At 46.3% G+C, this 11,122-nt stretch overlaps 1 protein-coding gene across 2 annotated transcripts in view; it reads right to left on the minus strand.

Annotated features, from left to right (window-relative positions):
- Nucleotides 1-11,122, minus strand: part of LOC142310704 (uncharacterized) — a 66,221-nt gene that overhangs the window by 49,171 nt on the left and 5,928 nt on the right. For both annotated transcript variants that reach the window (XM_075348301.1, XM_075348300.1), the window contains exons 2-4: nt 5,074-5,179; nt 3,874-3,980; nt 2,356-2,510 (exon numbers count right to left, since the gene is read on the minus strand). In XM_075348301.1, coding sequence (XP_075204416.1) covers nt 2,356-2,510; nt 3,874-3,980; nt 5,074-5,172 — 361 coding nt within the window. In that variant the 5' untranslated portion in view covers nt 5,173-5,179. The remainder of the gene's footprint in view (nt 1-2,355; nt 2,511-3,873; nt 3,981-5,073; nt 5,180-11,122) is intronic.

Here is an 11,122-nt window from a genome sequence, read left to right on the forward strand (position 1 = left end):
GTTGTTTTTGTTTGTTTTTTGTTTGTTTTTTTCCGCTTTTTTTTTTTTTTAAAGTAAGTACATCGGCTCCATCAGGTCTAAGAGTTGTATTTAGTGTATGCGGATTATATCGTACAATCTGATGCCAGATCCATTTTAATATTAAATCATTTGGATTAATTTGTAATAAAAAAAAGTAGATTATTTTCTTTTTTTTAGGACACAGACCCTCGATGAAGACCGGAGGCAAAGATCTAACATGCCTAAAGGGGGTGGTGGGCGTACAACCAGCATTGTGCCCCCTTATTTTTGTACCAGGCACAATTCCGTACATTTAGTAGTGGCTGCAGCCAGCTCCTAGCCCCTTGAATAAGACTGAGCTGCAGCACCAGACCCTGCACTGTCATATGTCCAGGTCTGTATTGGCGGACAGATTATCACCCAGCTTTCCCAGGTATAGATATCCCTAAGAATAGAAACCCTACATAAATCCGCTAAATACAGTATGTGGTATCTCTAAAAACAGACATAGAACCAAAACAACTAATATGTGAAACCATTTACTGACACAGAACATACCGCGGTGTCAGATAGAAGACCAAGGAGGAAAGGCATCTGACAACAGAAGACCTCTCCTGCGTCCTCATCATAAAAATCTGCACCAGACGTCTGCAAAAGAACGTCTAAACAAGCCTGATGCATTATGGAAACAAGTCCTGTGGACCGGTGAGGTTAAAAAAGAACTCTGTGGCCTCAATGATCAAAGGTATGTGTGGAGAAACAAGGGCACAGAATGTCAGGAAAAGAATATCTCGCCAACCATTAAGCATGGGGTGGTTTAATCATGCTTTGGGGTTATGTTGCAGTCAGTGGCACATTGAATTTTTCACGGGTAGAAGGAAGAATGGATTAAATGACATTTCAACAAATTCTTGATGAAAACATAACACATCTGTAATAAAAACTGAAGATGAAAAGAGGGGAAACGAGGAGGAAAGAGGATGGCTTTTACAAATGGATAATGATCCTAAACGCAAATCAAAATCCACATTACATGACCTCAAAAGACGCAACCTGAAGGTTTTACAATGGCCCTCACAGTCCCCTGATCTGAACATCATTGAAAATCTGTGGCTAGAACTCAAAGACGAGCCAGGAATATCACAGAACCGGAAGACGTCTCCAAGGAAGAGCGGTGCATGCAAGACGAGCCAGGAATATCACAGACCCGGAAGACTTCTCCAAGGAAGAGCGGTGCATGCAAGACGAGCCAGGAATCTCACAGAACTGGAAGACATCTCCAAGGAAGAGCAGTGCATGCAAGACGAGCCAGTAATCTCACAGACCCGGAAGACTTCTCCAAGGAAGAGTAGAGCATGCAAGACGAGCCAGTAATCTCACAGACCCGAAAGACTTCTCCAAGGAAGAGCAGTGCATGGAAGACGATCCAGAAATCTCACAGAACTGGAAGACATCTCCAAGGAAGAGTAGTGCATGGCAGATGAGCTAGGAATCTCACAGAACTGGAAGACTTCTCCAAGGAAGAGCAGTGCATGAAAGACGATCCAGAAATCTCACAGAACTGGAAGACGTTTCCAAGGAAGAGCAGAACATGCAAGACGAGCCATGAATCACACAGAACTGGAGGATGTCTCCAAGGAAGAGCAGTGCATGAAAGACTAGCCAGGAATCTCACAGAACTGGAAGATGTCTCCAAGGAAGAATGGATGAAAATCTCTCAAAAAAGAACTGAAAAACTTTTGGCTACTGCAAAAAGTGTTAACAAGCTGTGATACTTCCCAGTGGGTGCTGCTAGGTACAAACCATGCAGGGTGCCCAAACTTTTGCATTGGCCCATTTTCCTTTTTTGTTAATTAAAAAAAGTAAAAGATGAAAAAAAAAATCTTGCTTAAAATACAAAGGAAATGTTTGATCTTTAACTTTATGCCTTTTACAGATCACGTCATCTTCAACTTAACTGTTCATAATAACAGTAATTTTGACCAAGGGGTGCCCAAACTTTTTCATTCCACTGACTGACTGTCTGTCTGTCTGTCTGTCTGTCTGTCTGTCTGTCTATCTATCTATCTATCTATCTATCTCTATATATATATATATATATATATATATATATATATATAATTAATTATATATAATCTAATTATCCTATCGCTGCACATGGATTTCCGTGATTGAATTGTTGTAATGATTTTCTATCTATTTTGTATATTACATAGACTCATTTTATTTACCATTATTTGGGCTATTTCTCCATTTTTGTTTTTTGGTTCTACAGATATAACTAAGAAAGCTGAATACAATTTTTAACCCCTTGGCAGAAGTTGTACAACACCTTTCTCTGAATATTTAACAAACCTGTGTGAGGTCCCGCGGGGGCCGGCGTCTCCTCTGGAGGTGCGGTTTGTACTTGTGAGGCCGTTTTGTGCTTTCTCCGCTTAGACGCTGCGGCCGGTTGAGGGCTCGGCTGGACGTCGGGGTCAGGATCGGAGAATGAAGTGTCTTTGCAGGAGCTGAAGAAAACAGGAGATGTGCATGAATGTATCAGGGGGGCACCATGAACGAGGACCACCATCAAACAGAATGACGGGATTTCCCAGGCATGTTCAATGGCGCCCAGAAACCGGCGAGGTGATCAAAGTGATGGACGTCACCGCGATTTCACACTGCAGCTGCCTGACAGGGGTAATAAGGAGGAAGCAGCTGTCTGGCACAATCCTCTAACTGTGCTAATGATGGGAATCAGCGCAGGATTTCCTATAGAGAGGACGGCACAGGTTGGTAACGACTCCCAGTCCTCATGCAAAATTATCATAGACAGCCAGCACAAGTGTCACCGATTACCGAAATATCACCGTCATTACTACAAGGCTGCTCGAGCCAATATTCCAGGCTGATTCATTCATTAATATATCTTTATAGGGCTCGGAGCTCGATTATTCTGATGCGCAGTGTTCCTACATACAACCATGGCGTCAAAGGGGTCCTCCATAAACATTGTATAGATGGGGGTCCTAGCTCCAGGGTGGGGGCACTGCCTGAAGAGGTGGCCACCGGCAGAGAATGAATGGGCGTTTGTAAGGGAGTTACAGAAACAGCCGGGCATCTAGAAGACATTTATGGCACATACTGGGGATATGTCCAAAATGTCTACGATGGGAGCACATCTGAAATTAGAGGGGTTTTATAGGAAATGACTTACTGATCACTGGGGTCTGATCATTGGGCCCCCCATAGATCCAAGAAGGGGGATCTGAATCTGCAAAGCCTCGTCTGAATGTAAACATAGCAGAGGTGCACATGTTCACAAGAAGAACTCCGCTCCATTCAGAGCCTCGCCGTCATATCCTAAGCCCCGTTTTTGGGATCACTGGGATCTTATCAATGGGACCCCAAAGATCCAAAAAGGGAGATCTAGATCTCCAAAGTCGTCTCTGAATGTAGCAGAGGTGCGCATGTTCACAAGAACAAGAAAAACTATGCTCCATTCAGAGCCTCGCCCTCAGATCCTAAGCCCCGTTTTTGGGATCACTGGGGTCTGATCAGTGGGACCCCCAAAGATCCAAAAAGGGGGATCTGGATCTGCAGAATCCCGTCTGAATGTAGCAGAGGTGTGCATGTTTGCTCCACTAAATTCAAAGCCTTGCCCTCAGATCCTAAGCCCCGTTTTTGGGAACACTGGAGTCTGACTATACGTTTCACCCCTTTAATATAATTCTGAATTCCAGCGGTCACCACCAGGGGGTGCTCAGTGCAGACTGTCACATTCACCTCTTCATGGGACCCGCAGACATTACGTTCACAATAGACTCAAATTGTCTGGATCCTCAGACTCTGCAATGTCAGAATAATGTGTCACTTTACCCCCGGACGCACCTGCACTCTTCACTCGTCTCCACATTTTCCTCCTCGTCCTTCTCCTCCACGATCATCTGAGATAACAATTCCTCTACGAGTCTCCGCAGATCATGTTTTCGTGCGACCTAAATATAGGAGGGGGTCAATGCTATTATATGTAAGAGCTGGGGTCGATTTTGGCTTGTGGTGCACGGGATGCCCAAAATGCAGTGGATTTAATAGGCTGCTCTTAAAATGAACCTGTCACCACTTTTTTGGCCTATAAGCTGCGGCCACCACCACCGGGCTCCTATATACAGCATTCTAAAATGCTGTATATAAGAGCCCAGGCCGGGGGTATAACATAAAAAACACTTTATAATACTTACCTAACGGTCGCTCGGTTGGTCATATGGGCGTATCCGTTGTCCGGTGCCGCCTCTTTCAGCCATCTTTGTCCTCCTTCTTCTCTAGCCACGGTGCATGACGCGTCCGACGTCATACACACTCGCCGGCATTCAGGTCCTGAGCAGGGCAGATCAAAGTATTGTAGTGTGCCTGCGCAGGACCGGCGAGTGTGTATGATGCAGCCTCATCATGCACCCAGGCTTCAGAAAGAGGACGAAAATAGCCGAAAGAGGTGGTGCCGGCACCGGAGACGCCCATAAGGCCCACCGAGCGACCGTTAGGTAAGTATTATAAAGTGTTTTTTATGTTGTCACAGCGGCCTGGTCTCATATATACAGCATGTTAGAATGCTGTATATAAGAGCCCGGTGGTGGTGGTCGCAGCTTATAGGCCAAAAAAGTGGTGACAGGTTCCCTTTAAAGACAGAGATAGTGCTCAGGTATCTGCAGGATAGGTAAGAATCCAACACCCAGCACTCACTCAACATCTGATTACTAGTGCCGGGGCCCCTGGAAAAACAAAGTGTATGGAGCCAGAACAGCACAGCTCTGTGCACAGTGTAGTGGTCATTCTCGGTACTGCAGCTCGGCTCCTATTGAAGTGAATGGGATATAAGCTGCAGTACCAAAAACGACCACTGTACAGTGTGTGGTGCTGTGTTGTCCTGGAGGGTTCGGCACCAGCTGACCTGTGGGGTGCAGGGTATCAACATCTTTGTCCCAGTCCACCCTTTCAATAAATGTACATTTTGGCAAATAAATCAGTCCAAATCGAAAGTGCCCCAAATATATGTTTCATCATGTTCGGAGGTCTGCGGTTGCGGTACGTCACCTTTGTGATCTCGCTGGGGGTCAGTTCCCGGGGAAGATGCTCTAAGGTTTCAATCTGTCTAAGCTTCTTGCGTAGTTTTCGGAGCTCAAGAGCGGCCATCGCAGTCCTAGGAGAAGATTGTGAGAGGTAAAGATTGGAGAATAACTGGGGAGGTAAAGAAATGACAGGAGAGAACACGGGGCTGCACATAACTAAGACTCAGGCTGTGGTTTTGTCCCCCATGCTTTACACTGCAGTGCTGCTTTGTTCTTTACACTGGTTGATATGAATGAACACAGATCCTTCATTGAATCAGTTTATGAGCAGATGACTTTTCTAAGGCCACATTCACACAGGATGATTCAAGGCAGGTTTTTAATACTGGTTATGATGGGTGTGTGTGTGTGGGGGGGGGGGGTTGGACAAATCCTGAAATGGATTTAAAGGGAGGCAGAGTATCCCTTTAAGGATGTGCCCTACTTTTACTGTTTAGGCAGCAACATCCCACAATTATGTGTACAACGAATCTTTAAGGCTGTGTTCACACTCAGCGTTTGAGCTGATTTTTTTCTGCAGCAAAACCTGGTCTCTTGGCAGTAAAAAAGCTGCTTCCAAAAAGCAGGTGTCGCTTTTTGTTTTGTTTTTGTTGCGTTATTTGGTGCTAATTAAGTGTCATTTGTCTAAAGTACTTGTTTAATAGTTCGTTTTATTCACCAAAATGGCATGGTTGTGTTTTTTAACTTCTTCGTCGTTTTCTATGAAGAAAAAAATGCTGCAAAAACGCTGAAAGATTAGACGCGCTGCAGTTATCTAAGTCAGTAAAGAAAAACAAACTGCGTTAAAAGTGCAAATTATGAAATCTCCTAGGTTTTGCTTGTACTGTAGAAAATGGATTTTAATTAAAAAAAAGCAGTAAAAAATAAAATGCTGCAAAAACTAAAAACTAAAGATAGAGGGATAGATAGATAAATAGATAGATAGATAGATAGATAGATAGATAGATAATGGATAGAGGGATAGATAGATAGATAGATAGATAATGGATAGAGGGATAGATAGATAGATAAATAGATAGATAGATAGATAGATAGATAGATAGATAATGGATAGAGGGATAGATAGATAGATAGATAGATAGATAGATAGATAGTGGGATAGATAGATAAATAGATAGAGGGATAGATAGATATAGTAGAAGAACGGCTTATTTCCAGCAGAGCCGAGGAGTCAGACAGGGCTGCAGCCTAAGTCCAACGCTCTTCAATATTTACATCAATGAGCTGGCTACTGCTCTAGAATCTTCACCTGCTCCAGGTCTCACACTCCATGACGCCCAGGTGAAATTCTTGCTCTATGCAGATGACCTACTGCTGGTGTCACCAACCGAGAAAGGTCTCCAAGACAACCTACAAATTTTGGAGAAATTCAGCTCCACATGGGCACTACCGATCAATCTAAAGAAAACCAACATCATGGTGTTCCAGAAGAGAAAAAGAAGATTTGACCAGCATCCTTCATTTGTCGTAAACGGCTGCACTCTAACAGGAACAGACAAATACACCTACTTGGGCCTGGAAATTCACCAGTCAGGGAGCTTTAAACAAGCCATAGAGACCCTGAAAAACAAGGCCTGCAAAACCTTTTATGCCATCCGAAGGAAATTGTATCATCTGAAGCCACCAGTGAGGGTCTGGCTAAAAATCTTCGATTCCATCATTGCTCCAATCCTCCTGTACGGCAGCGAAGTCTGGGGCCCTCACACTTACCCAGATTGGTCAAGGTGGGATTCCAGCCCAACAGAAATATTCCACCTGGAATTCTGTAAGCACCTTCTCCAGGTCCATCGAAGCACCTCCAACAGTGCCTGTCGAGCCGAGCTGGGCAGATTCCCTCTACACCTAGCAGCTCTGAAGAGGTCACTATCATTTCAGGCTCACCTACAGAGCAGCAATCCAAGCTCCCATCACCACAAAGCTCTGATACATATACGTGGGCCAGATGAACCAGGACCCCTGGCACAGCTCTCCCAAACCCAACTGGACAAAACAACCAATCACAGCAGCCTGACAAGAACCAGAATCAGGAAGATGGTAGACGAGGGCCAGGAGAGGTATGTCAGTGACTGGAGGACCGACATCAACACCTCACAGAAACTGACCACGTACCAGAGACTACAGAGAGACTACAGACTGGCCCCGTATCTGGAGAAACTCCCGGACCCCAGAGACCGCAGGACCCTGAGCCGATATAGACTCAGTGCCCACAGTCTAGCCATCGAATCCGGCCGACACAAGCAGAGCTACAAGCCAAGGGAGGACAGACTGTGCCAACACTGTGACCTGGAGGCCCTGGAGGATGAAACCCACTTCCTGCTACACTGCACCAAGTACTCAGCAGTGAGGGACACTCACTTCAGGAGACTCTCCCATCTCTTCCCGGATTTCAGCTCCATGAAGGAGGAAGAGAAAATATATATCCTGCTGGGGGAAGAAGAGAGCGCAGTGGAGATAGCAGCGCGGTATGTGAGCGAATGTCATAGACTTCCAGAAAGAGAACTATTATAAGTCATGGACTTCCATAGCCCCCCATCCCAGATGTGGCCCCCCAATCCCCACCCTGGATATGTCCCATCCACCGTTACCACAGTCCCCACCGTGGATATGCCCCATCATAAGCCATGGACTTCCATAGCCCCCATCCTAGAAGTGCCCCCACAGTCCCCACCCTGGATGTGCCCCATCCATCCTTCCTACAGTCCCCACCCCCCATCCCCACAGCCCCAGCCCCTAATGTACACTTGCTTTGGCAAAACTAATTTGTATTTGGTCCTGCCAATAAAGCTTATTTGATTTGATTTGATATATAGATAGATAGATAGATAGAGGGATAGATAGATAGATAGATAGATAGATAGATAGATAGATAGAGGGATAGATAGATAGATAGAGGGATAGATAGATAGATAGATAGATAGATAGATAGATAGATAGATAGATAGATAGATAGATAGATAGATAGATAGATAGAGGGATAGATAGATAGAGGGATAGATAGATAGATAGATAGATAGATAGATAGATAGATAGATAGATAGATAGATAGATAGATAGATAGATAGATAGATAGATAGATAGATAGATAGATGGATGGATAGATAGATAGATAGATAGAGGGATAGATAGATAGATAGATAGATAGATAGATAGATAGATAGATAGATAGATAGAGGGATAGATAGATAGAGGGATAGATAGATAGATAGATAGATAGATAGATAGATAGATAGTGGGATAGATAGAGGGATAGATAGTGTGAAGATGTAATTTACCCTCTCACTGTATATGCTGTACAGATTCCTATTTCAAGCTGGGTTCTTTGTCTTATTTGAACTACGTCTGTGTACATTTCTATTGTTGTAGGTAATCACCCCCTAAAATGCAAGGTTATATCCTCTTGAGGCACTTCCATCCCTGGGAGTAGGGGGAGGTGGGCCTAGAGTCCAACTAGTGTAAACTCTGCTTACCTGGGAGATTCAGGCAGAGTGAGCTGAAACTTGAAGGGAGCAGGAGCTCCAGCCTGTGTGGCTGTGGACACGGACGGAGCTAGGCCTGTGTGGCGGCCCGTGGGATTGTGTGGAACTGTTTGGACTACTGTAAGGACGATTGCTTTGTAATCCGGTCCGAGGATTGTCGGGAAGGGCCCCCGAATCTGTTTTACGTGGACTTATCGTGTGCTGTTCCAGTGTTCTTGTGAATAAACCTGTTGGATCGTTCCTCGGCCTGTTGTCTCTCCTTGCTCTGCTGTACACCCCGTCACAAACTGGTTGGCAGCGCTGGGATCAGGGCAGAAGGAATGGAGGACAATGGCTCAACATCAGGAACCAGCACTGCAGAGTACAAGACCTGGACTTTGGGGAGCCTGCAATCAAAGGCCCGTGAAGTAGGAGTTCGTTTCAAAGGACTCTCCAAGGAGCAGCTGATTGGGGCGGCACGGTGGCTCAGTGGTTAGCACTGCAGTCTTGCAGCGCTGGGGTCCTGGGTTCAAATCCCACCAAGGACACTATCTGCAAGGAGTTTGTATGTTCTCCCCGTGTTTGCGTGGGTTTCCTCCGGGTACTCCGGTTTCCTCCCACACTCCAAAGACATACAGATAGGGAACCTAGATTGTGAGCCCCAATGGGGACAGTGTTGCCAATGTATGTAAAGCGCTGTGGAATTAATAGCGCTATATAAATGAATAAAATTATTATTAATTATTATTATTATTGAGGCGCTAGAAGGAGTCTGCTCGCAAAATGACGTGGAGGAAGGATCCTCACAGCAAAGGGAGGAAAGACGGGAGCTGGAGGTGAATACCCAAAAAAGTCAATGGGTTGTGTGGTACAAGGAAAAGATGGCACTGCTTGGAGATGAGGCCACCATAGAAGATAAGAGGGAGGCCATGCGTGGAGCTGAAGAGAAGGAGCGCAGGATGGAGGAGATGGCATTGCTGGATAAGCAGCTCGCTGTGGAAGCCGCGAGAGGTTCCAGACAGACTGTAACCCCAGCACCCATCATGAGGGAACTTCCCAGGGTGTCCCGCAAAGACTTTAAGCCGTTTAATGAGGCTGCAGGCGACATTGAGGGCTTCTTCCAGGACTTTGAGCATCAGTGTCGATTAATGGAAGTCCCGGACAGGGAGCGTGTCCGGCATCTGGTTGGGCTCCTAGAGGGGGGAGCTGCTGAAGCCTATAGAGCTATGGACCCTCGGTGGAACTGTGAGTATGCGGATATTAAACAGACTATTCTAGAACATTATGCTGTGACCCCAGACACTTACAGGACTCAGTTCCGTGCTTTAGCCTGTGATGGGGAAGTGTCTTTTAAGATATATGCTCATAGACTCAAACAAATATGTAATCGCTGGCTGGAGGCAGAGGAGGCCTTATCTTGGGAGACCTTCCTGCAGGTCATCCTAAAAGAACAATTCTTTGCCCAGTGCCCCGCTGAGATCCGGGAATGGGTGCGTGAGAGAAAACCAGCGACAGTGGAGGAAGCTGCTGCTCTCGCTGATGAGGCTCTCACCATCAAGCCTCAGTGGAGGGTTCTGTTGGAGGATGGAGAGACGCCTAACAGCTCCACAACACCGGATGCCCCCAGTTATTCTGTCCCCATTGTTCCCCGTTCCTCTAAGCCACCACATGTTGATACCCGTGTTAATGTGCCTCCAGTTGCTTCTACTGCACTTTCTGGAATACGCCGGGGAGAGGAAGTAACAGAGCGCAGGTGTTATGTTTGTAGGCATCCCGGGCATTTGCAGGCCTCATGCCCAGCCAGGCCATGGAGGAATCATCCTCAAACCCCTACAGCACCTTCAGGTGGGAGCCGGCCTCCAAGTTCCCCTACCCCTTACCCAAGAGGACGCCTTGGATGGAGGGAGACCCAGCTCAGATGCTATCAATGTGGACAGCCAGGGCATCGGCAAGTCTCCTGCCCAGCTGTTCAAATGTGGACTGATCCTGCGCCCAATCGGATTGTTAATTATTTACAGCCCAGCGCCATGGAGGAAGATGTGGCACCGCTATGTGAGGACTGGCCTAGTGACTCAGCCCCCCATGTTGCACCACCAGGAGTTTACGGGGTGCGACCTGCAGTTATGACGACTTCTGCTCATCGAGGTAAGCACTTGCAGGAGGTTGTGCTGGATGGACAGAGACTTGTTGGATTTTGTGACTCGGGTGCTTTCCTCACACTGGCTGATCCCCGAGTGGTTCGGCCTGAGGCAATCCATAGAGGACCTGGGATTGTCATTGAACTGGCTGGTGGACAATGGAGAACTATTCCCACAGCCACTGTGGATCTGAACTTTGGTTTTGGGGTCCGGCGATGTGTGGTTGGGGTGATGGGTGGTCTGCCTGCAGCTGTTCTCCTGGGCAATGATGTGGGAGAGCTACGATGCCAATTCGTGGCTGCATGAAGCCACATGTAAGTAACGCTCTGCCTGTGTGTACTTAACCAGTGATCTGTAGAGATCCCTAGTACGTACACAAGTTGGGAGGGGGAGGGATTGTGAAGATGTAATTTACCCTCTC

The sequence above is a fragment of the Anomaloglossus baeobatrachus genome, chromosome 5 (genome assembly GCF_048569485.1).
Source record: "Anomaloglossus baeobatrachus isolate aAnoBae1 chromosome 5, aAnoBae1.hap1, whole genome shotgun sequence".
Lineage (NCBI taxonomy): Eukaryota > Metazoa > Chordata > Amphibia > Anura > Aromobatidae > Anomaloglossus > Anomaloglossus baeobatrachus.